This window comes from Cnephaeus nilssonii (assembly GCF_951640355.1).
Source record: "Cnephaeus nilssonii genome assembly, chromosome: 9".
NCBI classification, from domain to species: Eukaryota; Metazoa; Chordata; class Mammalia; order Chiroptera; family Vespertilionidae; genus Cnephaeus; species Cnephaeus nilssonii.
This window is the reverse complement of record NC_137080.1, coordinates 3,269,517-3,296,690: the sequence shown is the minus strand read 5'-3', so window position 1 is coordinate 3,296,690 and position 27,174 is coordinate 3,269,517. Positions and strand designations below refer to the sequence as shown.

At 61.2% G+C, this 27,174-nt stretch overlaps 1 protein-coding gene and 1 long non-coding RNA gene across 10 annotated transcripts in view; both read right to left on the bottom strand.

Annotated features, from left to right (window-relative positions):
* Positions 1-1,626: 1,626 nt before the first annotated feature.
* On the bottom strand, positions 1,627-13,010 carry LOC307104878. The gene is made up of 7 exons (XR_013813942.1): positions 12,849-13,010; positions 12,270-12,427; positions 10,409-10,585; positions 9,857-9,982; positions 9,543-9,598; positions 3,153-3,213; positions 1,627-2,028 (listed from the first exon to the last, which is right to left on the bottom strand). It is a non-coding gene; the product is annotated as an uncharacterized lncRNA (long non-coding RNA).
* A 3,566-nt stretch (positions 13,011-16,576) lies between these two features.
* PRKN (parkin RBR E3 ubiquitin protein ligase) overlaps positions 16,577-27,174 on the bottom strand; it is a 529,515-nt gene continuing 518,917 nt past the window's right edge. For 7 of the 9 annotated variants that reach the window (XM_079780669.1, XM_079780666.1, XM_079780671.1 and 4 more), the window contains 2 exons: positions 18,930-19,047; positions 16,578-18,498 (listed from right to left, as the gene is read on the bottom strand). In XM_079780669.1, the coding sequence (XP_079636795.1) occupies positions 18,386-18,498; positions 18,930-19,047 (231 nt within the window). In that variant the 3' untranslated portion in view covers positions 16,578-18,385. Of the gene's footprint in view, positions 18,499-18,929; positions 19,048-27,174 lie in introns of those variants that run through there. The other 2 variants (XM_079780675.1, XR_013813998.1) reach the window with 2 other exon arrangements.

Sequence of the window (27,174 nt, the reverse complement as noted above, 5' to 3'; positions counted from 1 at the left end):
GCAGCACTCAGCACCCAGCACTCAGCACCCAGGATGCAGCACTCAGTACTCAGCACGCAGCACTCAGCACCCAGCACGCAGCACCCAGCACCCAGCACGCAGCACTCAGTGCCCAGCACGCAGCACTTAGCACCCAGCACACAGCACCTGATACTCCCCCCTTACACACGAGGCATTGGATACCAAGCGGGCAAGTCATTCCTCAAGAGGTGGACAGCAGCCCTGGGTGAGCCTGCTCAGGCCACATGGCTCCCCTCTGTGTTACCCAACATGGAGCAGACCTTCCCCCCTCATCCTCCCCCTCCCCCTCCCCCCCTCCTTCCCCCTCCTCCTCCGGGGCGCCGCCTCCCACAGTCCCTCCAGGTGCACTAACACGCGGTGGCTCTTGTCCACGCCAGTATCACTGGTTAAAGCCTTAAGAGATGTTTTGCAAGTTTCGCAGTTTTAAGCGATGCCCACTCTAATCGGGGAGATTCCACGTGAAGTCCGAGCTCTCTCGGCGTGCCTTCCTCTTTGTATCACCTGTGGGCGTTCTGTGTGAGACCGATGCCTGTGCGCTGACGGCGTGTGCCCGGCCTCGGCATCCGTCCTGTGTGCTGACTGCATGTGCCCGGCCTCGGCATCCGTCCTGTGTGCTGACGGCGTGTGCCCGGCCTTGGCATCCAGCGTGTGCGCTGACGGCGTGTGCCCGGCCTTGGCATACGGTGTGTGTGCTGACGGCGTGTGCCCGGCCTTGGCATCCGGCGTGTGCGCTGACGGCGTGTGCCCGACCTCGGCATCCGTCCTGTGTGCTGACTGCGTGTGCCCGGCCTTGGCATCTGGCGTGTGCGCTGACTGCGTGTGCCCGGCCTCGGCATCCGTCCTGTGTGCTGACTGCGTGTGCCCAGCCTCGGCATCCGGCGTGTGCCTAAACATTTCATCTTGTCATCCTGTTTCTTCCAGGATCTCAAGGCTTCAACACTCAAATCTGTTTTTTAAAAACATGTTTATTGATTTCAGAGAGGAAGGGAGAGGGAGAGAGAGAAACATCAATGATGAGAGAGAATCATGGATCGGCTGCCTCCTGCACGCCCCACACTGGGGATCGAGCCCGAAACCTGGGCATGTGCCCTGACCGGGAATCAAACCTGGGACCCCTCAGGCCACAGGCCGAGGCCCTATCCACTGCGCCAAAGTGGCCAGGGCAACATTCAATTCTTTCTCTTCCTGCTCATTGCCCTATCATTCTATATTTAACACTTTTTTTAGTTCATCGTTCATATGCGGTGTAAGGTGTTTAAGATGATTAGCACGTTGCCACTCTCTCGTGTCATTTATTAAATGTTTTCCACTGTTTTTGTTAACTTAAAAATAAAAGGCAAAACAAACAAATAAATGAAAGGCCAAAGTGAAAGGTAATAGCATTTATTTGAGATTTTAAAAAACAACAAAAAACAAACGGATGAGCTATCCCGGACACACCGATTCAGGCAGAAGCCCAGTGCTCGGAGGAGGAGGAGGAGGAGAAGGAGGAGGAGGAGGAGGAGGAGGAGGAGGAGGAGGAGAAGATGGGGGAGGAGGAGGGGGAGGAGGAGGAGGAGATGGAGGAGGAGGAGATGGGGGAGGAGGAGGGGGAGGAGGAGGAGGAGGAGGAGGAACAGCAGTGGGGGGAGTGGGGGGGATATGGGAGAGGGGGGACAGAGACCTCCGGACCGGGAAGCGCTGTCATAGGCGCAGACAGCGTGACGCAGTGACCTGACCCTGAACAATGTTTCTAACTCGCCGGAGGCAGGAAGTGCGTTCCTGTCATCTCTGCAGACGGTTCTGGGGACACAGTGCTGCTCTGGCCCCTCCAGAGGCCGTTTGGTCCCGTTGGACATTCCTGAGGCTTGAGGCACAGGACGGCCAGGCAGCCGGAGGGTTAGGGTTAGGGTTAGGGTTAGGGTTTTAAAGCGGCCCTATTCTTTAATGTTTATTTTCGTTTACATCCTGATGTGCCGACATGGACAGAGTCTGGGTGTTGGAGAAAAGCAGACGTGGGTCAGGACCCTGCGGAGGAGATGGATCGGGCTGAGGTCAGGGGGGGAGGGGGGCTTTCCCAAGAGAGAGCCCCCGTCCTCCGCCCCCGTGGGATTCGGGGTGCAGGACAGAGGAAGGGAGTGGGATGACCGAGGTGTCCCCGGCACCCCCCTCGTCCCACACAGGACGCCCTGTCTGGGGGTGTGAGCCTTCCTTTAAGTTAGGGGAAGGGGTGCCAGCCAGCCATTCCCCGAAAGGCCTGGGGTCAGGGCCGGGGCCGGGGCAGTGCCCAGAGCAGACCTGGGGCAGCTGCCGAGCGGAAACCTGGCCCGGAGGGGACAGGCAGGCAGGCGGCTCGGGGACACGCCGGAGCAGAAGAGAAACCAACAGCCCGGAGCGGCCGGAGCGGTGTGGCCGGCCCCGCTCTCCCGGCTCTTCCTGCACCGCCCGGGGGCCAGCTCACAACGCTGCTCCCGAGGGACCCAGGAGGCCCGGTGGCCCCGCCGGGCTGTCCGTCTTTGAACTTGAACCTTTGAACTTTCTCCTCCCTCTGTATTAGAAGAGCCGCCCCTCATGATGGCCACGGTGCTCTGGGAAGATTTGCTCCCCGGCCCCGCTGAGCTCACACACACCCTGACGAGGTCACCCACACCCTGACGAGGTCACACACGCCCTGACAAGGTCACCCACGCCCTGACGAGGTCACACACGCCCTGACGAGGTCACACACGCCCTGACGAGGTCACCCACACGCCCTGACGAGGTCACCCACGCCCTGACGAGGTCACCCACGCCCTGACGAGGTCACACACGCCCTGACGAGGTCACACACAGGCCCTGACGAGGTCACACATGCCCTGACAAGATCACCCACGCCCTGACAAGGTCACCCACGCCCTGACAAGGTCACCCATGCCCTGACAAGGTCACACACACGCCCTGACAAGGTCACACAGGCCCTGACAAGGTCACAATGCCCTGACAAGGTCACCCACGCCCTGACAAGATCACCCACGCCCTGATGAGGTCACCCACGCCCTGACAAGGTCACACACGCTCTGACAAGGTCACATACAGGCCCTGACAAGGTCACACACAGCTGCCCCTGGTCTGGCCCCGTGACTCCACCCCTCCGACCAGAGCGAGGGACTCACCACGTCACCATCACCGAGGAAGGCACTGCGCTCCCCTCCTCGCCGGCGCTGTGGCTTCTCACTGCGGAATGAAGGCATTGGTCAGGTTATGCGGTAGATTCCCTGGGACCCCACATCCTATGCGTCCACCTAAACGCCACGGGCCTCCCACAGTCGCTGGTGGAACGGGGACATGGAAACACCAGTATCTGTTCTCTTGGGAAACAGGGAGGTCACTGGTTGCTCCTTAGGGTGGCGGGGGCCTGGGCAGCTCCGGGCACTGACTCCTGTGTCAGCGGGGTGCCTGGGAGGGTCCCCTCCTGCAGGAACAGCGTTCCCAACCAGTCACACCGGCGGAGAGCCTCTCTCCCTCGGGAGGGTGTCCCCCCGAAAGGAACAGGAACCAGCACAACATGCGAAACTGGAGCCGACACAACAGACGGAGGACAGAGGTGCAGCGAGTGAGGCGCGAGCAGAGGGCATCTCCTCGCCTGGACGCCCTCGCACTCCCGCTGGGCCGCGTCCCCTGCCCGCCCTGGCGCTGGCCTGGTCCGCAGGTGAGCGATGAGCCAGGAGGAAGCGGCTGTGTAGCCAGGAGAGCAGGGACAGCGAGACCATCTCCACAGCCCTTTGTTTTAACTCTGAAATAATCCAACTGTCAGGTAATTTGAGGATGGATTATAAAACTGCCTGCAGATTATTGAGATTCGCAGGCCGCTGGCTTCCGAGGAAGGAAGGAGCCCACTGCATTATAAACACCCAGTTTTCGTTTGCGTGGCTAATCCTACTTCTGAAATTAACGGGAATGAGACGTGGCAATCAGCTGAAGTGCTGTGATCCACACCAATAACCGTGCTATTTCCGACGCAGGGCTCTCTGACCTTGGCCACGGCAGCTCGCCCTCCGAGGAAGGAACGCTGCGGACAGGCGGGTCCCCGCAGCATCCCGCGGCCCAGAGGCTCGCAGACTCTCCTGCCGGGGATCGGCCTCACACTTTAATGACAGAACGGCTTCCCCGCTCACATGACTGATGGAAACACAGAGCACAGCCTCGCCCGCTCTCTCAACCAGAATATTCAGAACACGACCTCACTTTCTCTTGCTGAGTCACGATGAGTCATCATGACGAATCCAAACCAGAGACTTTCAGTACGAAGGGGCCGCAGAGAAGCCCGTTGCTTCCTTGTCCGGATGCGCAGGTGGAGGCGTGGCAGGGGTTATGTGCAAAGCGGGGAGAGGCTGCTCCCCCGAAGGAGCCGGTCTAGACGCCGCTGCGGCCCCAATTCCAGGTCCAAGGCTGTGACCACCACGCCCTGGGCCTCGGGCCTGCACACTGCTCAGTGGGTAGTGCTCTTAGGACTCCGAGAATCCCGCAAAGACCAGTTTCTTCTTCGCAAAATAGGCTCAGATTCTCAACGCATTCTGCTTTAAGATGCAAAAACACTGGGGCTTACACAGCAGAGAGTATTTCCCCCCTGTCCCAGAGGCCAGCATCCATCCTCTCCTCCATCCACTCCTCCACCCAACGCCCATCCACTCCTCCACCCAACATCCATCCTCTCCTCCACCCACTCCTCCACCCAACACCCATCCACTCCTCCACCCAACACCCATCCACTCCTCCACCCAACATCCATCCTCTCCTCCACCCACTCCTCCACCCAACACCCATCCACTCCTCCACCCAACACCCATCCACTCCTCCACCCAACACCCATCCTCTCCTCCACCCAACGCCCATCCTCTCCTCCACCCAACACCCATCCTCTCCTCCACCCAACACCCATCCACTCCTCCACCCAACACCCATCCTCTCCTCCACCCAACATCCATCCTCTCCTCCACCCAACACCCATCCACTCCTCCACCCAACACCCATCCACTCCTCCACCCAACACCCATCCACTCCTCCACCCAACACCCATCCTCTCCTCCACCCAACATCCATCCTCTCCTCCACCCAACACCCATCCTCTCCTCCACCCAACATCCATCCTCTCCTCCACCCAACGCCCATCCTCTCCTCCACCCAACGCCCATCCTCTCCTCCACCCAACATCCATCCTCTCCTCCACCCAACGCCCATCCACTCCTCCACCCAACACCCATCCTCTCCTCCACCCAACATCCATCCTCTCCTCCACCCAACACACATCCACTCCTCCACCCAACACACATTCACTCCTCCACCCAACATCCATCCTCTCCTCCACCCAACACCCATCCACTCCTCCACCCAACACCCATCCTCTCCTCCACCCAACACCCATCCTCTCTTCCACCCAACACCCATCCACTCCTCCACCCAACACCCATCCTCTCCTCCACCCAACACCCATCCTCTCTTCCACCCAACACACATCCACTCCTCCACCCAACGCCCATCCTCTCCTCCACCCAACACACATCCTCTCCTCCACCCAACACCCATCCACTCCTCCACCCAACGCCCATCCTCTCCTCCACCCAACACCCATCCTCTCCTCCACCCAACGCCCATCCTCTCCTCCACCCAACACCCATCCTCTCCTCCACCCAACACCATCCACTCCTCCACCCAACACCCATCCTCTCCTCCACCCAACATCCATCCTCTCCTCCACCCAACACCCATCCACTCCTCCACCCAACACCCATCCACTCCTCCACCCAACACCCATCCTCTCCTCCACCCAACACCCATCCTCTCTTCCACCCAACACACATCCACTCCTCCACCCAACACCCATCCACTCCTCCACCCAACACCCATCCACTCCTCCACCCAATGCCCATCCTCTCCTCCACCCAACACCATCCACTCTTCCACCCAACACCCATCCACTCCTCCACCCAACACCCATCCTCTCCTCCACCCAACGCCCATCCACTCCTCCACCCAACACCCATCCACTCTTCCACCCAACATCCATCCTCTCCTCCACCCAACATCCATCCTCTCCTCCACCCAACACCCATCCACTCCTCCACCCAACATCCATCCTCTCCTCCACCCAACACCCATCCTCTCCTCCACCCAACACCCATCCTCTCCTCCACCCAACACCCATCCACTCCTCCACCCAACACACATTCACTCCTCCACCCAACATCCATCCTCTCCTCCACCCAACACCCATCCACTCCTCCACCCAACACCCATCCTCTCCTCCACCCAACGCCCATCCACTCCTCCACCCAACACACATTCACTCCTCCACCCAACATCCATCCTCTCCTCCACCCAACACCCATCCACTCCTCCACCCAACACCCATCCTCTCCTCCACCCAACACCCATCCACTCCTCCACCCAACACACATTCACTCCTCCACCCAACATCCATCCTCTCCTCCACCCAACACCCATCCACTCCTCCACCCAACACCCATCCTCTCCTCCACCCAACGCCCATCCACTCCTCCACCCAACACCCATCCACTCTTCCACCCAACACCCATCCTCTCCTCCACCCAACACCCATCCTCTCCTCCACCCAACACCCATCCTCTCCTCCACCCAACACCCATCCTCTCCTCCACCCAATGCCCATCCTCTCCTCCACCCAACACCCATCCTCTCCTCCACCCAACACCCATCCTCTCCTCCACCCAACACCCATCCTCTCCTCCACCCAACACCCATCCTCTCCTCCACCCAACACCCATCCACTCTTCCACCCAACACCCATCCTCTCCTCCACCCAACACCCATCCACTCCTCCACCCAACACCCATCCTCTCCTCCACCCAACGCCCATCCACTCCTCCACCCAACGCCCATCCTCTCCTCCACCCAACACCCATCCACTCCTCCACCCAACACCCATCCACTCCTCCACCCAACACACATCCTCTCCTCCACCCAACACCATCCACTCCTCCACCCAACACACATCCACTCCTCCACCCAACACACATCCACTCCTCCACCCAACACACATCCACTCCTCCACCCAACGCCCATCCACTCCTCCACCCAACACCCATCCACTCTTCCACCCAACGCCCATCCACTCTTCCACCCAACACCCATCCACTCCTCCACCCAACACCCATCCACTCCTCCACCCAACATCCATCCTCTCCTCCACCCAACACCCATCCTCTCCTCCACCCAACATCCATCCTCTCCTCCACCCAACACCCATCCTCTCCTCCACCCAACATCCATCCACTCCTCCACCCAACACCCATCCACTCCTCCACCCAACACACATCCACTCCTCCACCCAACACACATCCACTCTTCCACCCAACACACATCCACTCTTCCACCCAACACCCATCCACTCCTCCACCCAACACCATCCACTCCTCCACCCAACACACATCCACTCCTCCACCCAACACACATCCACTCCTCCACCCAACGCCCATCCACTCCTCCACCCAACACCCATCCACTCTTCCACCCAACACCCATCCACTCTTCCACCCAACACCCATCCTCTCCTCCACCCAACGCCCATCCACTCCTCCACCCAACACCCATCCACTCTTCCACCCAACACCCATCCTCTCCTCCACCCAATGCCCATCCACTCCTCCACCCAACACACATCCACTCCTCCACCCAACACCCATCCACTCCTCCACCCAACACCCATCCACTCCTCCACCCAACACACATCCACTCCTCCACCCAACACCCATCCACTCCTCCACCCAACACTCCTCCACCCAACACCCATCCTCTCCTCCACCCAACACCCATCCTCTCCTCCACCCAATGCCCATCCACTCCTCCACCCAACACCCATCCACTCCTCCACCCAACACCCATCCACTCCTCCACCCAACGCCCATCCACTCCTCCACCCAACACCCATCCTCTCCTCCACCCAATGCCCATCCTCTCCTCCACCCAACACCCATCCTCTCCTCCACCCAATGCCCATCCACTCTTCCACCCAACACCCATCCTCTCCTCCACCCAATGCCCATCCACTCCTCCACCCAACACACATCCACTCCTCCACCCAACACCCATCCACTCCTCCACCCAACACACATCCACTCCTCCACCCAACACCCATCCACTCCTCCACCCAACACTCCTCCACCCAACACCCATCCTCTCCTCCACCCAACACCCATCCTCTCCTCCACCCAACACCCATCCACTCCTCCACCCAACACTCCTCCACCCAACACCCATCCTCTCCTCCACCCAACACACATCCACTCCTCCACCCAACACCCATCCACTCCTCCACCCAACACTCCTCCACCCAACACCCATCCTCTCCTCCACCCAACACCCATCCTCTCCTCCACCCAACACCCATCCTCTCCTCCACCCAATGCCCATCCACTCCTCCACCCAACACCCATCCACTCCTCCACCCAACACTCCTCCACCCAACACCCATCCTCTCCTCCACCCAACACCCATCCTCTCCTCCACCCAACACCCATCCACTCCTCCACCCAATGCCCATCCTCTCCTCCACCCAACACCATCCACTCCTCCACCCAACACACATCCACTCCTCCACCCAACACCCATCCACTCCTCCACCCAACACCCATCCACTCCTCCACCCAACACCCATCCACTCCTCCACCCAACACCCATCCTCTCCTCCACCCAACACCCATCCTCTCCTCCACCCAACACCCATCCACTCCTCCACCCAATGCCCATCCTCTCCTCCACCCAACACCATCCACTCCTCCACCCAACACACATCCACTCCTCCACCCAACACCCATCCACTCCTCCACCCAACACCCATCCACTCCTCCACCCAACACCCATCCACTCCTCCATCCAAACAGCCCATCCACTCCTCAACCTAACATCCATCCACTCTTCCACCCAACACCCATTCACTCTTCCACACAACATCCATCCACTCCTCTATTCACTCCTCCATCCAACACTCATCTATACCTTTTAACACTGAACACAAGCAAGGCACCAAGTACTCTCCTTCCTTTAAAGACCTTTTATTTTCTGAAGACGAATTCCCTAAAAGCCTGAGGACCAAGCCTGTCAGAGGAAACGGGGGTCTGAAAAGTAATCACTGATTCAGTGTAACGAACCTGCCTGCGTTTCAGAGAATGAATCGGAATCCTGCAATGGCTTTCGATGTCTGACTTCTGTCTTGGGTCTTATATAGGTGAAGTGTTTCTTGCTTAAGAAAGATGTTACTTAAAAGTAAAAAAAGCTGGGAGCTGGTGGTGTGGAGATTCAATGAACACGTCTTTAGAAATCACACTGGGAAGAGATGCCAAGGAATGCGGGAATTAAGAAACCCCAATGACCTCGTGAGCAAGGCCCTGGCCATGAATGGGAGCGTCCACTTTCTGGTAAATGGGCTCTTTTTCTTCACACCCCAAAACGGAGTTCCCTCTGGGGGTCAGACATTGAACGTTCTTGGGGTAATAAGAGGGCCTACCCCGGTTTCCCTGCATTAATCTTACCTTGTGAATGTAATCTGCATAAAGCCATCAGTTCTTGTGCATCTCGAGGTCTGTCTCTGGCCAGGATCCCATTCAGAAAAAACACAGAAAGTAACTAAGCCTTTACTGTCATCTCTTTACAGGCACATCCATAACACACGCCCATTTTTCTTAAAATCCTCGCTCCCCATTCGCCTCACTCACCATTTCACAGCTCACAGGGCATTGCTTCCCACGCCCGCCTCCTCCCAGCCCCGAAGTCTAAGACCTCAACCTGCGGGGCGCTTGCCTCCCCCCACCCCATCACCTCCCACCCCTGCTTCCTCCATTCTTACTTTCTAGATCTGTCTTCTTCTCCAGTGAGAGGGTGTTCTCCCTTAAGTCAAGCCGGTTCGGTCTGCCTTTCCATTTTTGCCATCTTTTATTTTTTATTTTATTTTTTGAAATATATTTTTTATTGACTTCAGAGCGGAAGGGAGAGGGAGAGGGAGAGATAGAAACATCAATGATGAGAGAGAATCATGGACCGGCTGCCTCCTGCACGCCCCCCACTGGGGATCGAGCCCACAACCCGAGAATGTGCCCTTAGCCGGAATCAAACCCAGGACCCTTCAGTCCATAAGCCGACACTCTATCCACTGAGCCACACCGGCCTGGGCCATTTTGCCCTCTTTTAATCTGTCCTCAACGCTTGTACCTGATTGCTTCAACCAACTGCAGCTGCCCCAGCCCCAGTGCTGCTCAGCAGAGGAGGGAGGGAGGGAGCTCATAGCTCATTCCTGTGTTTGTTTCTGCCACATCAGCTCTCGGCCAGTCTGACCGGGGAGGTACAGTAAAAGGGAGCAGTGTACACGCCCCATTTGTCTCCCTTTCCCTCTGTTACTCACCGGACTGTTGTCTCTGTCTGTGAGGTTTTTGTGTGTTTTCTTTCCTCAATGCCTTCTCCTTTTACAATCCTTTCGAAATAAGCTGAGAGCTCTGTGCTTGTCATTTGGGGAAACCGCTGTTGCTATTAAATGTTGAAAATCTCAAGAGGCATCTGATGACCCTGAGACAGCCAGCGCCTTTGTATGAAAAAGAGAGAAAAAGAAAAAGTGATTGTCTTTTCCTCATTTAACATGATTACAGAGGCCTCCGAGTCCTGTTCCAGTCGATCGGCCGGGCTTTCGTACTGGTGTGCGGCGGGCGTCTGAAGGCAGGAATAGCCAAGAGGCAACGTCAAATGCAAGGCAAGGGACAGTCTGGCCAGTGTAGCTCAGTGGTTGAGCGTTGACCTATGAACCAGGAGGTCACGGTTTGGTTCCTGGTCAAGGGCACAGGCCCGGGTTGCAGGCTCCATCCCCAGTGTGGGGCGTGCAGGAGGCAGCCGGTCTATGGTTCTCTCTCATCATTGATGTTCCTATCTCCCTCTCCCTCTCCCTTCCTCTCTCTGAAATCAATAAAAAATCAATCAATCAATCAATCAATCCAAGGTTGGGGGGAGAGGGGGAGACATACAAACAGGGACTGAGCTCCTACTGAACAGAACGTGGTCTGGGCAGGCTCTCGGTCCTGATCTCAGATGCATCTCTCATTCATTCGTTCTCTTTGAACCCAGGACCCTGCTCGGACACCAGGGACATGCGGTCCATCTCCCTTACAGGAGCCGGGGCTGCGCTTGCTGAGAGCGGCCACGTGCCCGCTGGCTGCCCGGGGCGGAGCGGGCAGCTTCCTAGAACCGGGAGGGGCGGGCTCTGCAGAAAGGTGGTGGGGGCGGGAGGGCAGGCCTCACCTGCTCGGACCCTGGCCCCAGAGACCTAAACTGAACATCCTCCAAGTGTTAAAACCACAGAACACTTCTCCGTGAGCACGAGTGACCACCGCGAGAGCGCCAGGCAGCACCGTCCCTGGACGGGGCTGGGGTTCAGCTCCACCCAACACGCCTGCTGTGAGGCTCCCTCCCTATGGGGGATCTGGGGGTGTGGGTGTGGGTGTGGGTGTGGCTGACGTGGCTGCCCGGACCTCATCAAAGGCGTCCAGACCTGGTTTAATAGTGTCCACATTCTATGAGTGACTTCTGACCCCGTGTCTTCAATCCAATCCTCCCCTCCCTTCCTTTACACTAGAAAAAAAAAAAAATTTGATCTCTAGATAGTAAATTCCTTGAGGTCAGAGATAACTTTTCCTCTAACTTCGTGCTGTGAAAAAATTTAAAACTATAGAAAAGAAAAAACATAAACACAATGGACACCCCTGTATTCTTCACTTAGACTAACCAATTGTTACTAATTTGCAATGTTTGCTCTCTCTTTAGATACATATACACACATAGTATATTTATACATAATATATACATTACATATGTGTACCTATATGTACATATGCAGACACATACACCTTTGCCAAACTATTTGATAGCTGTATATGCCACGACACTTTGCCCCTGTATATACTAGTCTAGTCTATAAATCTCTTCAGAATATGGCATTCTCCTGCAGTTACAATGTAACTCAGTGTTGCTCCGGTTCTGTGATTGGCTACAATGCTGCTCTGGCTGTTTTCAGAGATGACGTAATTTCAACCTTGAACCCCGTCTTGCACCCTCCCTGCTTGACCAGTTCAGCTCAGGACCCCACCCCAGGAGACAGGGACAGAAACGAGTCCCCAAACGAGGGTTAGCTGAGGGAATGCAGGGACAGAGGAGGGACCGAAAACCCTCTTGCTGCCTCTTCGGACCTGAAAAGGCGCGTGACCGGCCCAGCTCCTCACCTCCTGGCGGGAGCCGAAGGCCTTCGGGGCTTCTCATTGACCTTGGCAGCCATCACCCCGACCGGATCTGTATTCCGCGAGGGTGGCTTTTTCGGTGCTTAGACGGGTGGTATTTAAGTCACGAGTGGCCGGGGGAACGGTCAGGAACTTGGCAAACCCTGTTCAAAGCGAACTAAGTGAGAATTGCCTTTCATCAGCCTCCCTTTACCTCCCCGGCTACAAAACCACTCTCGGCTCCGAGAAGCGAACCCGTTTATCGCAGGGGAAGTGGCAGGAAGGCGGCGCCCCATGTAGGATTTCACTTCCACCAACAAAGAAGCCACAGCTTCTGCTGTGATTGCTCATTGTGTCTGTCGGGGGGCCCTCACAAAGAGGCTTTTGTGGAACTGACAGCGCGCTCGTCGCCCGGGCACACCAGGCAGTGCGCTCGGAGAGGAACGTTGGCTCTCCGTGCACAGCCCAGCGGACACTCCTGCTGAGGGAACCGCCTTTAGGGGAAGAGTCAGGCGCAGGCTGCGCGCACAGGGGTGCCCACAGCGGTGGCCCCCAGTCCTGGCACCCACAGCGTGGCATCCTCACCACGGTAGCAGGTAGCAGGGCATCTTCAGCGTTAAGCCCCTGAAGAAATCCTATAGAATAAAGAGGTAATTGCAAATTAACCTTCACGCCCTCACAAGATGGCTGCCTACGACCAGGCCAGCAGGGGGGTTAGTGAGGGACGACCAAACGACTGAACAAGCAGGCTGCATGGGGTGACCAGGCTGGCAGGCGGGTTAGTGAGGGATGACCAAATGACTGAACAGCAGGCTGCATGGGGCGACGAGGTCAGCAGGGGGGCCGTGAGGGATGACCAGGCCAGCAGGGGGGTCATTTGAGGGTGACCAGGCCAGCAGGGGGGCAGTAAAGGGTGACCGTGCCGGTGGGGAGGGGCAGTTATACGTGACCAGGCAGGCAGGCAGGTGAGTGATTAGGATCCAGCGGTCCAGTATTGTGAGAGGGATGTCCGATTGCTTGTGAGGGCGTGAGGGTTAATTGGCAGTTGGACATCCCCGAGGGGTCCCAGATTGGAGAGGGTGCAGGCTGGGCTGAGGGGACCCCCCCCCATGCACGAATTTCATGCACCGGGCCTCTAGTGTGTTTCATAATCACGGCTGCCTTTTATGGGAAAGAGAGCTGCATTTGCCCCCGCCGGTTTGACTCAGTGGCTAGAGCGTCGGCCCAAGGATGCAAGGGTCATGGGTTCGATCCCCAGTCAAGAGCACGTACCTCGATTGCAGGGTCCAGGCGTGTACGGGAGACAACCAATCGATGTGTCTCTCTCACATCGATGTTTTTCTCTCTCTCCCTCCTCCTATCTCTAAAAGTCAATGGACAAAATATCCTCCGACGAGGATTTAAAAGACCCACAAAAAAACGAAAAAGCTGAACGTCAGTCTCGTTCTGCATCCGACCGTTCATTTTCCATTTTTTGTCCAACATTCCCTCGCTTCCTCCAAGACTGTGCGTCCCGAGTGCTGGCTTGAGCACCTCAGCGGGGTTACCGCCAGGAAGTGCTAAGGGCGCATCACGTGTCCCCCTCACGTGTCCCATGAAACACAAGGTCATGGGGAACATGTCTGTTTTGCACGTTGGCCTCCTTCTCTCCCAACCGCTGTGTGCAAGGCTGAGATCAGACCCCGGGGCGGGCGGGCCCGGACTCTGTTCCGCAAACGGCAGTGGTTCTGGGCGGGGTGTTTCTTCTGTCCCCAGGCCCTGCTGTTCATCGGACGTCATGTACCCCAGCCTACCAAACCCCTCGTCTAAATCACACTGTTTCCTGCTCGAGGAGCAGGTGACACCCCGAAGCAGAGGGCGCGAAAAGCCGAGGGGCTCCATCTGCTACGCGGGGGCGTGATGTCGTGCAGGACGGGGACGGGGACGGGGACGGGGACGGGGACGGGGGTCGGGGACGGGGACGGGGACGGGGACAGGGACGGGGACGGGGACGGGGACGGGGACGGGGGCGGGGACGGGGACGGGGACGGGGACAGGGACGGGGACGGGGACGGGGACGGGGACGGGGGTGGGGACGGGGACGGGGTCGGGGACAGGGATGGGGACGGGGACGGGGACGGGGACGGGGACGGGGGCGGGGACGGGGGCGGGGACGGGGCAAGGACAGCCACCAGGATTGCGAGGTGCAGGCCCGTTACAGGAGCGAAGCGAGGGCCACGCTCTGGCTTTTCATGAACCGCATTAGCCTCTCCTTTTCCTTTAAAACCCAACAACAGCTTTCTTAAAGGAGTGGTAACACATTAGTTACAACAATCACAGTGTTTGATAAACCAAACGGCAGCCGATGAGACTGCCAACCGCGGGGATGAAAAGCGCATTGTGCTGCCGCTGGAGCGGCCGGTGCTGAGCGCAGATGAGGGGGGTGGGGTGGGGGCACTGACTAGGGCAGCCGTGGCTTTATGAGGCGTCCCGTCACAGCTCCCTCCGCCCCCAGGCCTCCTAGGTCACCCGTGTGCTTCAGTCACTCTGCGTGTGCTGTAGGTCACCCCGTGTGTGCTGTAGGTCACCCCGTGTGCTATAGGTCACCCCGTGTGCTATAGGTCACCCCGTGTGCTATAGGTTACCCCGTGTCCTATAGGTTACCCCGTGTGCTATAGATCACCCTGCGTGTGCTGTAGGTCACCCTGTGTGTGCTGTAGGTCACCCCGTGTGTGCTATAGGTCACCCCGTGTGCTATAGGTCACCCCGTGTGCTATAGGTCACCCTGCGTGTGCTATAGATCACCCCGTGTGCTATAGGTCACCCCGTGTGCTGTAATCACCCCATGTGCTATAGGTCACCCCGCGTGTGCTATAGATCACCCCGTGTGTGCTGTAGGTCACCCTGTGTGCTGTAGGTCACCCCGTGTGCTGTAGGTCACCCCGTGTGCTGTAGGTCACCCCGTGTGCTATAGATCACCCCGTGTGCTATAGATCACCCCGTGTGTGCTGTAGGTCACCCTGTGTGCTGTAGGTCACCCCGTGTGCTATAGATCACCCCGTGTGCTTCAGTCACCCTGCGTGTGCTGTAGGTCACCCCGTGTGCTATAGATCACCCCGTGTGCTATAGATCACCCCGTGTGTGCTGTAGGTCACCCTGTGTGCTGTAGGTCACCCCGTGTGCTATAGATCACCCCGTGTGCTATAGATCACCCCGTGTGTGCTGTAGGTCACCCTGTGTGCTGTAGGTCACCCCGTGTGCTATAGATCACCCCGTGTGCTTCAGTCACCCTGCGTGTGCTGTAGGTCACCCCGTGTGCTATAGATCACCCCGTGTGCTATAGATCACCCCGTGTGTGCTGTAGGTCACCCCGTGTGCTATAGATCACCCCGTGTGTGCTGTAGGTCACCCTGTGTGCTGTAGGTCACCCCGTGTGCTGTAGGTCACCCCGTGTGCTATAGATCACCCCGTGTGCTATAGATCACCCCGTGTGTGCTGTAGGTCACCCCGTGTGCTGTAGGTCACCCCGTGTGCTGTAGGTCACCCTATGTGCTATAGATCACCCGTGTGCTGTACCGGAAGTGTGGAAAGTGTGGAAAGTCAGTCTATAGTGACTGACACACCCTTTCAGGACGCCCTCGCGAGCCCGCTGCCAGGCGACTCGCCCTCAGCAGGTGCTTGCTGCTTCCCTCCCAGGCGTCCCCGAGGCGTGGTGTCCTGTCAATTCCCACCGCCTTCTCCGTGGAAATAAGAAGGCTGTGAAGTAATCATTTCTAGGTGGTGGTCTTTATTTTTCCCTTTGCCGTTTTCACCCCTGTAACGAGCATGTGATGATGGGACCATTATGTTGTCATAAAAGAAAGACAGGAGAGAAACTACAGGGAAACGGCGTGGAGATTGGATGCTGAGCCGCTGCCTCAGAAATGCCGCTGAGCCCAGCGCTGAGGTTCGCGGAGCCCGAGACGCGCGGAGGCACTTCCCTGGGGCTGTGCCGGGGTTCCGGGGACCCCCCGGGCCACCTGGGAGGGGGCAGTGCAGTCCCAGCAGAGAGCACGTGAGAAACGACCTTACTGGGAAAGAAACCCACGCGGGTTTGGACTCCAGATAAAAACGCCTGTTGCCTCCAACTGACCGGCCTCAGAGTGGGGTGGGGTGAGGTGGGAGGGAGGGGGGTGGGGTGGGGTGGGAGGGAGGGGGGTGTGGTGGGGGTGGGAGATTAACCAGAGAACGTGCATGCGTAGCCATAGCCCACGGGCAGTGCTCGCTTCGGCAGCACATATACATAGCCCACGGGCAGCATAGGGTGGTGAGGCCTGGCGGGGGGGGGGGGGTGGGGGCCGGAGGGGAGGGCTCGAAGGGGGTGAAGGGGGTAACTGGGGGGCATGAGTAATACTGTCAACAATAAAAACCGGTCACCTCGGGGAGACCCCTCAGGGCTCGGGGAGGCCCCCTCCCGCACCCCAGCATGCATGGAAAAGAGATCTTCACAGGGACTCAAAGGCTCAGCGCTTTTATTGACGATCTGAACGGAGCCGCCGGGCGGTCAGAGGACGGGCCGCTCGCAGGGCCCGTGTGCGCCTTCCCGCGCTCGCGCTCCGGAGGCATCGCGGCCACGGCCGCTGACAGCGGCTGGCTGTTCGTCAGCGCACGGTAAGGCTCCGCATTCTATTCTGGAAAAAGCAAACAACACCGGCCGCCAGGGAAGGAGCGGGACCGGCCTCCTGTGCCTGACGCGGGAGCCAGCCCCCCGCCACGCGCACCGGACAGCGCGGACCCGGAGGATGCGGACGGGTGCCCAGGTGGCGAGGGGTCCCCCAGGTGTCACGTCGAGGGGCGGGCGGGCGGTGCCGGCAGCTGCTGCTCGCTGGGATTGTCGGGAGCGTGGCCTGAGGGTTTCAGACGGAGCAGCACCGGCCGTGCATGTGTGGCTCAGCCTCGGACCTTCCCTCCCGCGGCCAGACCGGGGCCCACGATCCCTCCGGCCGCGGGCTGCCCACCGAGCTGGCGGCGGGGCCACGCTGGCAGAGCCAGGCCGCAGGGGGAGCGGGAAGGACTGTCCCCGGGTGGGGGTTCGGGACAGAGGGCAGGTGGCCGGGGGGCATTCTCCGAGGCCCCTCCCCTCCCCTCTCAGCAAAGGAGCACCCTGCTGCTCCTACAGCCGCCAGGGGCCCCGTGTGCAAAGGGACCCGCTGTTCCGCCCGCCGTCACCATCGCCCGAGGAGACGAGCCGAGGGCAGAGGCGGGCAGGGCACACGTCTCACTGATGTGTTACCAGCGAGGGGAAGCTAGACCCCCATCAGCCCGTGCCCGCAGGAGGGCTGCTGGCCGGGCAGGAAGGTGCCGCTCACTTTGGGGGCCCGGACCCGCCCCAGGAGAGTCTGCTCAATGGCCCGCGGCCTGGCACCTGGGCACCCACTGCTAGCCGCCCCCTCCAGGGAGCCTGGCCACGCGGTTCACAGCGCAGCCGCGCAGACTGGCATGAATGTCTGCAGGCAAATGGTAGATTTGTAATATTTTCAGAAAAACAGTCTCCGAAATGGCGAGCAATGAAGTGGCGTGCGAGTGCGTGGAGTCAGTCCTCGCGGCCCCTCCCGTGGGCCACACGCCGGACCCTCGGGGGCAGCGGGGCAGCGGCCTCCGTGGGAAGCCAGGCTCGGAGAGCCCGCCAGGCAGACCCCCGCGCGGAGTGGCGGGTGCGGGCCTGAGAGTCCGTGGCCGCCGGCCTCGAACCCGACAGACGCTCGAACCTCCCACCAGCGCTTCTTCCCGCGCTGGCCGAGGGGGACGCCGGAGTTAAAGCCGAGGCGCCTCTGTCCCCCCCAGCGGCCCGAGCTCCCCGGATGGAGGCCCCCGGGAGGCGGCTTCACGCCGGTGCTCTGTGCCAGCGGCCGAGCCCAGGCTTCTCGGGGCCGCACCGGCGGCACAATCAGCGCGCGGCCGGGGGCTGCCACACCTGGTTTTGCCATTTTGGAAAGAACGGTGTACATGTGTGCGCTTATGTTTGTGTGCACACATGTGTGCACATGTGTGAGTGTGCGAATGTGTGTGTGTGCATATGTGTGCATGCGTGTGTGCGGGAGCAGGGGAGAGTGGCGGGCGCCGGCGGACACGGAGCTCCGGAGCCGTCGGCGGGCCGGCGGTAGCTACACGTCGAACCAGTGGGCGCCCATGCAGGCGCGGCTCCACTCGCAGCTGCAGTTCCAGCACCACTCCAGCTGGCACTGGGGCTGCGGGCACTTCATGTGCATGCATCCGCCTGCGGGCAAAGACACGGCACGCTGCTCCGGGCACTGCGGGCACCGCCCACAGCCCAGGGCTGTTTGCCTCTGTCCAAGCGGGGTGGAGGAGACACCGAGGCCGGCTCCCTTTGGCGGGGGACCCCCGCCCTCCGGCACCCCGGCACCCCGGTGCAGGAGCCCTGAGGGGATCGGGAACACCAGGCTGGGCATGTCCCAGCATCCTCCCTGTGTGGGCCGGGCAGTGGCCAGCTCACCGACACCGCGCGGCTGGCATTACTGGCGCCGGTGACCGTAGGCAGCCAGGCGGCAGGACGCGGCTCAGGAGCCGGGGCCTGAGGGCGATGGCTCCCACGTCCCGGCCGAACTGCCAGCCACGAGGCCACGGAGCCCCGGCCGTGACCACGCACAGGCGCCCCGAGGGGAGCGGCACGCCCCGGGCCGGACTCACCGTTCTTCTCCACGGGCACGCGGCAGCGCGGGCAGGGCTTGGTGGTCTTCTGGATGGTCTCCCGGGAGGACTCCTCCCAGCGGGCCTGCTCGGCCGCCCGCGCGTCCACCTGGAAGGCCTGCGAGAGGAGACGGGGTGGGTGCGGTCTGCCGAGGGTGCTGCGGCCTCCGGGACGGAGGTTCTTAGAGACGGAGGTGCCCGGGGCAAGAAGCCCCACGTAAAGGCGCGGAGCGGGGACGGGCCGGCGCGGAGGGTGGCCCTGGGCACGCGGCCTGCGTGCGGCTAAGGAGGGGTCCTGTCAGCGTCGGGCCCTTCCCCCAGGCCGTGGCCCGCATCCCTCCTGAGCGTCCCCGACACGGATGTAAAACCTTTCCCGAGTGACCGCAAGCAACAGGGGCGGGGGGGGGGGGGGGCGCCCATGGCTTCGGGACCACCTGGCGGCGTCACAAACAGACCAACAGGGTCTGTGCTCGCACCGGCGGTTTGGAGGCCGTGGTTGGGGTGGGCGGGGCCCAGGAATGTGAATCCTGAACACACCTCGGGGGGCTGCGCGGCCCCGGGAGCTTGGGGGGCCCTTCTGCTGGGGCCCGAGGAGGCACAGGCTTAGCTGGGTGTCTGTCGCCCGCCACGAAGCAGGGACTTGGGTGGGGGTTCCGTGTGACTCGGCATTGCGGCCCCGCGTGCGGTTGTGGCTCACACAGGTGTGAGTGCTAATGGGCTGATGGTGTGGAGCCTGCTTCTCCGAGCGCGAGGAGGAGCGCGTGTGAGTGCCGGGCAGGGGGGGCCGGTCTCTCCTCCATACGTGATGGCCAAACACAGCAACTGGTGATTTCCTGTCTCTCGTCAAGGCCGCTCCGCAAGGTCACGTGTGGGCCTGAAGGCCCAAGACGGGGTCTCGTGCTTGCCCACGGGGGGCAGGTGTCCCGGGGCCTCGGGGGGGGGGGGGGTCTGAGCACGAGACGTGGTTCAGGGCAGGACGTGGCGCCGTCGTGCCTGGGGTCAAACCCCACTCCGCTCTTCGCGGGCGGTGCCACCGCGGACACGGCCTAAGCGCGGTCTCCGCTCAGCTGTCCGTGTGACGCGCACAGTACGCACAGACTCACAGGTAAGCGTTATGAGTGAGCTGAACGTGCGGAAGCTTAGCACAGAGGCCGACGCGCCCTGAGTGCGACGCTGGTATTTCCCGTGATCGTAACCGTTACCCGTTTGCCGTCAGCGTCACCTTTTCCGAGGGGACAGCCTGGGAGTCTGCATGCGCTCGGAGGACCCCTGAGGCCTGGGCTGGCCTTCATTCCGCTTCAAAAGTACAGCTGAGCCCACCTGCCCCTCAGGTTTTAAATCTGTGCCGAGGAGACGCTGCTAACACACACGTAAGCAGAACAACCGAGAGCCTTCTCGCGCGTTTTCTTTCCTCTGCGACCGCGGTTTAGTCAATCACCGGACGAGTGTGTCTTAATTCCAAGCGTCAGTTTAAATCCATTTTCCAAAAGGGACCAGATCGCCATTCACCACACGGCAGGCTTCATTCAGTGGGAGTGTTTCAGGGGAGTCCCCGCTCCGAAGGGGGGCCTGCCCCACCCAAGCCGAACGCCCAGACCACACTCACTTGCCCCCAATCACCGTAGAACAGCCTCAGCCACGTCCAAGGCCACGCACTGCCTGTGAGCAGCCCGCCCCCTGCTGGCGAGTCGGGCCACTGCATCCCCTCTCAGGCACAGAGATGTCCATGAACTGGCTTTGCTATTCTCACATTCTTGAAACGATTACTGTCCCTTTTGGGGGCACACACACACACACACACACACACCCCTATCTCGGGAGAGAGAAGAAGTGATCAGAGGGCTGGGAAGTGACGGAGCCCCCGCGAGGCGGGCGGGCGGCGAGGGCGAGGCGGGCGGGCGGCGAGGGCGCGCCTTGCTGAGTTGGGACCTCCGGGCCGTGCTGTGAGGGGGTCTGGAAGAATGGTTCTGAGGATGACAGCACAGGGGGTTTCTGTTCTAGTGCAGCATGCCGGCACCACTGCGGGTCCGAGCTTCTCAGTGCTTCACGGAGGGGAGAGGGGAGGGCGTGATGTCCATCTGCCTACTGAGAGGTCATGCTGACATGGGCCCACATATGTGTTAAGCAGCAGGATCAGTGCCCTGGCCAGGCGGCTCGGTTGGCTGCAGCATCGTCCCACGCGGTTCCCATCAGACACACTCCGAGGTCGCAGGTCTGATCCCCCGTCAGGCACACAGAGGAGGCAACTGGTCAATGTTTCTCCCGCACATCTGTGTTTCTCTCTCTCCGCGCCCCCCACCCCCCTTCCTCTCTCTTAAAAATCAATATCCTTGGGTGAGGATTAAAACAAAAAGAAACAAGGTTATAATGTATCATTTGCTGGGAATTTTAAAATGCTTGTGTTCAGCTATCGTTACCGATGGAGGAACAGGGCAAGGCTGCCTGAGGAGAATGTGTGTCTGCAGTAAGCGAGCAAGGAAGGCAGCGACCTGGTGCTCCGGCCGCGGCGATCTCCAGCTCATGGCCTGCTGGGTCGGGAATTACCTAATTAGTAGGGCGGGGGGGGGGGGGGGTGGGACACGGGACCGTACACGCTGACTAAGGTCAGCAAGTTAGGTCAGGGCCTGCTACGGCTGCCCGGCGCGGAACTCGGCTGGTCAGAGAGGCAAGCCGACCACAGGAACTTCCGGGCAAAGAAAATTCCTGCAAAGACTGATGGACAGCTCCTCCCCCGCACCCGGCACTCCCCCCCCCAGCCCCCAACCCGGCGCCCCCCCCCAACCCTCCCCCCCACCTGGTGCTCCCCGCCACCCGGCGCTGCCCCCCCCCCCCCCGCGCTCACCCCCCACCCGGCGCTCACCCCCACTCGGCGCTCCCCCCCCCACCCGGCGCTCACCCCCCCCCCCCGCGCTCACCCCCATCCGGCACTCCCCCCACCCCCCACCAGGAAGGGAAACTCAAGGCGAGGAACAGACCAACGTCTTCCCTCTCCATCCCATCCCCGGAACCCCCCCAGCAGCTACAAGCGATGGACAAGCTCGCTCTCTGGAGACGCTGGGTCTCCCTTCTCTTGAGAGGAGAGGAGCTACTCGCCTCGGAGCAGCCAGCCCTCCCGCTGCTCCCGCGGAAACCGCCTTCCCCTCCAGCCCCGTGCTGGTGGCATTTCCGTTCTTTCCGAGGGAAGCCAGACCCACTGTGGGTCTCGGACCTTCGGGCCCCCAGGTGCCTGCCTCCCACTGACCCGCACAGACAGGACTCGGCCGCGGAGGCGTCCCCGTGGAAAGGGGGTGCCAGGGCGGGGGCACAGCTCATCCCGTGCAGAGCGAGGCTTCGGGACAGAGCCGGCCTTGTCTGCCAGAGCGGCACAGGGGCCATTCATCCCGCACCGCGCTGGGGGCGGGCGGCGCCCCGCACGGCGTGGCACACGGGGGACACAGCAGGAAACAACGCGTGACAGACACACGCCAAGAGGCCCGCGCCGCCGTGCTGCCATGGCGACAGGCCGTGTCCCCCACCTGGCGGGGAGCATCGCCTGGGGCCTGGCCAGGCACAGGCCGCTGCAGCCCCCGCCCCAGGGTCACCCGTGGGTCTGGGCGGGGCCCAGGAATGTCCCATGACGTGCGTGCAGCTAGCCTGTGGGGACCCTGTGAGGAGCCCTGCCTGCGGGTCTGTGTGCCCGGCACCGCCGTCGGCACAGGAGGAGGCTGGGCGCCTCCCTCACGGCGGTGAGCCCCAGCCTGCGGCGCCCTGCGGGCATGGCATAGGCGTGGGTGGGCGTTTGGTGGGTGCGTGGTGGGCGTGTGGTGGGTGTGGGCGTGGAGTCAGTGTGGTGGGTGTGGGGTGGGCATGGGGGGCACGGGGTGGGCGTGGGGTCAGTGTGGTGGGTGTGGGGTGGGCATGGGGGGCATGGGGTGGGCATGGGGTCAGTGTGGTGGGCATGGGGCGGGCATGCTGGGACGAGGGTGGTGAGGGCAGCCTCCTGGCTCTGCTCGCTGTGAACGCCAGGCCCGAGCGAGACTGTCCCGGCATCGCCCCTTACACCCTCCCCCGTCCCGCCGGCCCTGACAGGGAGGCCAGCCGGCTCAGTGTGATCACAGCGTCTGTCGGTCCTCGGCGGGAGAGGGACAGGATGTCCATGGGACCGGAAGACACAGGGGCTTACGGGACAGGAGGAGCCGCTCAGGGGACCGTGGAGCAGTGAGGCCGTGTCCGCAAGGCGGGCTGCGGGCTGGGGCGGGCGTCTCCGTGACAGCCTTGAGGCGGAACCCCTCTACCGGGCCCTCAGCCTTGGCTCTCCAGGCCTTCGCCTGCTCCGGTGAGGCCCCCCATCGTGAGCACCCCCTGGACTGAAAGCCCCCCGGCTGCAGGCACACCGTCACATCCCGCCCGCAGCGCCCGGACCAGTGCTTGCTGACGGCTGCGCACGCGGCCTGGCCGGGACCAGAAGGGCCTCCAGCCGCCCAGCTCCCTCCCCGCCTGGCTCCCCTGTGCCGGCCTCACCGGGACCAGGAGGAACTCCAGCCGCCCAGCTCCCTCCCCGCCTGGCTCCCCTGTGCCGGCCTCACCGGGACCAGAAGGCCTCCAGCCGCCCAGCCCCCTCCCCGCCTGGCTCCCCTGTGCCGGCCTCACCGGGACCAGAAGGCATCCAGCCGCCGGCCGCCCAGCTCCCTCCCCGCCTGGCTCCCCTGTGCCGGCCTCACCGGGACCAGGAGGCCTCCAGCCGCCCAGCTCCCTCCCCGCCTGGCTCCCCTGTGCCGGCCTCACCGGGACCAGGAGGCCTCCAGCCGCCCAGCCCCCTCCCCGCCTGGCTCCCCTGTGCCGGCCTCACCGGGACCAGAAGGCATCCAGCCGCCGGCCGCCCAGCTCCCTCCCCGCCTGGCTCCCCTGTGCCGGCCTCACCGGGACCAGGAGGCCTCCAGCCGCCCAGCTCCCTCCCCGCCTGGCTCCCCTGTGCCGGCCTCGGATCCAGGCCGCGGCGGGTGAGAGACGCACAGGGGGCCCTGCTGATGGCACCACGGGCCCGTGGAGACCAGCGTGTCAGGGTGGGAAAGGGGTGCTGGGACAGAGCGGGAACCATTGCCCACGGATCGACCTGCCCCCTGCGGACGACATGTATGTGCCGCCCAGTTCCCATCACGGAGGGGCTGGGGGCTCCCAGCAGCCGGGACCCCGGCGTGTTTGCCCAGAACGCCCCCGTGGAAACAGTCCTGCTGTCCTTGGAAAACGCAAACACTCCTTTCCCGTCACTGCGCTTGGGCCTCCGTTTCTGGCAAAACATCCCCTTCCCGCGGGGCGGCAGCGCCACCTGGTGGAGGAGAGGCCAGAATGGCAGGCGGCTCCCAGGGCCCAGCTCAGTCTCAGGGCGAGTGAGTGTGTGTGAGATAACTGTGTGTGGTGAGTGTGTGTGAGATAACTGTGTGTGGTGAGTGTGTGTGAGAGAGAGAGAGAGAGAGAGAGAGTGTGTGTGTGTGTGTAAGTGTGTGTGAGATAACTGTGTGTGGTGAGTGTGTGTGTGAGAGAGAGAGTGTGTGTGTGTGTGTGTGTAAGTGTGTGTGAGATAACTGTGTGTGGTGAGTGTGTGCATGCGGTGAGAGTTATAGAGTGTGTGTAGAGTGTATGTGGTGTATATAGCATGTGTGTTTTCTGTATTGGTGTGGGGCTGTATGTAGTATGTGTGTGGTATGTATGTGGTATATATAGTATGTGTGTATTGGTGTGGGGCTGTTTGTAGTATATGTGTGTGTTGTATATAGTATGTGTGTATTACTGTGGGGTGTATGTAGTATGTGTGTGGTGTGTATTGGTGTGGGGAGTGTGTGGTGTGTGTGTGTGGTGTGTATGTGGTATATATAGTATGTGTGTATTGGTGTGGGGAGTGTGTGGTGTGTGTGTGGTGTGTATGTGGTATATATAGTATGTGTGTATTGGTGTGGGATGTGTGTAGTATGTGTGTGGTGTGTATGTGGTGTATATAGTATGTGTGTTTTGGTGTGGGGAGTGTATGGTGTGTGTGGTGTGTATGTGGTGTATATAGTATGTGTGTATTGCTGTGGGGTGTGTGTAGTATGTGTGTGTGGTGTATACAGTATAGTATGTGTGTATTGCTGTGGGGTGTGTGTAGTATGTGTGTGTGGTGTATACAGTATAGTATGTGTGTATTGCTGTGGGGTGTGTGTGTAGTATGTGTGTGGCGTGTAGGGAGTGTGGGGTGACAACAGGTTTCTGTGAAGTACTCCCCGTGTCACCAGTTGCCCTAACAGCGTGTTTCCGAGTCTCAGATGGGACGTGACTTGCACGTCCAGGTGAGGAATGGGCATTTAGTGCTTTTCCAGTAAGTTGGCCAGGGGGCCTCGCCCCACTCTGACCCAGCGCCGTGGGGCAGCCTGCGTTCAGGGAGGGGGTAAGAGAGCACAGGGCACCTGGCAGCATGTCCCCCTCCTGGCCCAGCTGCCTTCCTCCTGGCCCAGCTGCCCCCCTCCTGGCCCAGCTGCCCCCCTCCTGGCCCAGCTGCCCCCCTCCTGGCCCAGCTGCCTTCCTCCTGGCCCAGCTGCCCCCCTCCTGGCCCAGCTGCCCCCCTCCTGGCCCAGCTGCCCCCCTCCTGGCCCAGCTGTCCCCCTCCTGGCCCAGCTGCCTTCCTCCTGGCCCAGCTGCCCCCCTCCTGGCCCAGCTGCCTTCCTCCTGGCCCAGCTGCCACCTTCCTGGCCCAGCTGTCCCCCCTCCTGGCCCAGCTCCCTCCCCGCTCCTGGCCCAGCTCCCTCCCCGCTCCTGGCCCAGCTGCCCCCCTCCTGGCCCAGCTGTCCCCCTCCTGGCCCAGCTGCCCCCCTCCTGGCCCAGCTGTCCCCCTCCTGGCCCAGCTGCCCCCCTCCTGGCCCAGCTGCCTTCCTCCTGGCCCAGCTGCCCCCCTCCTGGCCCAGCTGCCCCCCTCCTGGCCCAGCTGCCCCCCTCCTGGCCCAGCTGCCCCCCTCCTGGCCCAGCTGTCCCCCTCCTGGCCCAGCTGCCCCCCTCCTGGCCCAGCTGCCCCCCTCCTGGCCCAGCTGCCCCCCTCCTGGCCCAGCTGCCTTCCTCCTGGCCCAGCTGCCCCCCTCCTGGCCCAGCTGTCCCCCTCCTGGCCCAGCTGCCCCCCTCCTGGCCCAGCTGCCTTCCTCCTGGCCCAGCTTCCCCCCCCTCCTGGCCCAGCTGCCCCCCTCCTGGCCCAGCTGCCCCCCTCCTGGCCCAGCTGCCCCCCTCCTGGCTCAGCTGCCCCCCTCCTGGCCCAGCTGCCCCCCTCCTGGCCCAGCTGCCCCCCTCCTGGCCCAGCTGCCCTCCTCGGTCTCCCCGCATGCTGACTGACTGAGGCGTCTGGTAAAGAAACATCAACGTCGTGGCTCAGGGACTTCCTCCCCCGAGCCGACCACAGCCTGACCGGTTGGAGAGGTTTGGCACCTCTTTCTGGAATGGACGAGGGAATGGCTCTTCGGGGCAGACGCCACCCTCACTCAACACCTGTTAGAATCTATGGGCAGGTGCTGCCTCGGGCCAGGCTGCAGGAGCACTGACCGCTGGGTGGAGATCCTGGCCGGCACCTGTGCCCACGCAGCGCCCTCTGCTGGAATGCTTGTGTCTTATTTCTCACGGACCCACCTTCCGTGACGTTTCCGGGGAAGCGTTATGCAAAGGCATGTATCTTCAGGTTTGGGTCAGCATGTTCCCATCCCTGTTACTGCCTTGTGTCTCCCCGTGGCTCCCCTCTGAGCCTCTGAAGAGAAATACAGGTGCTGCGTTCTTCCGGGAGGCGACTGGCCTATCCGGACCCCGGATGTAATTCCGCTAGTGACCGTGCCTGCGACACAGGCCCTGGCACCGGCCGTCTGTGCTGAAGGCCAGCTCCCTTCCTCCCATTCCCCGAGGCGAACATGAAGGCTTTAGTGGCTTCAAAAGAAAATCTGGGCCACCTCGACCTTTAATGCCGAAGTTGGTTGGTTCCTCTCGAATGGAGAGCGAAGGAGACGACTGGGTGGGTAGGGCGCCTGGACCGCTTTGTGCTAACCGATGTGCTGCTGCTTTAACACGGACAGGGGTGGGGCATCGCTTCCTGGAAGCCTGTGTCCATGTCCGTGACCATCACAGGGTACGGATGGAAGGGGCCAGGCCAGAGCCCCAGGCCCCAGGCTCCACCCTCCGGGGTACAGTGATCCCGAGGCGAGGGCGGGGTGGTCTCAAGGTCATGACCCAGCCGGACGCCAGCACCCAGGGGGCTCCCACTGGA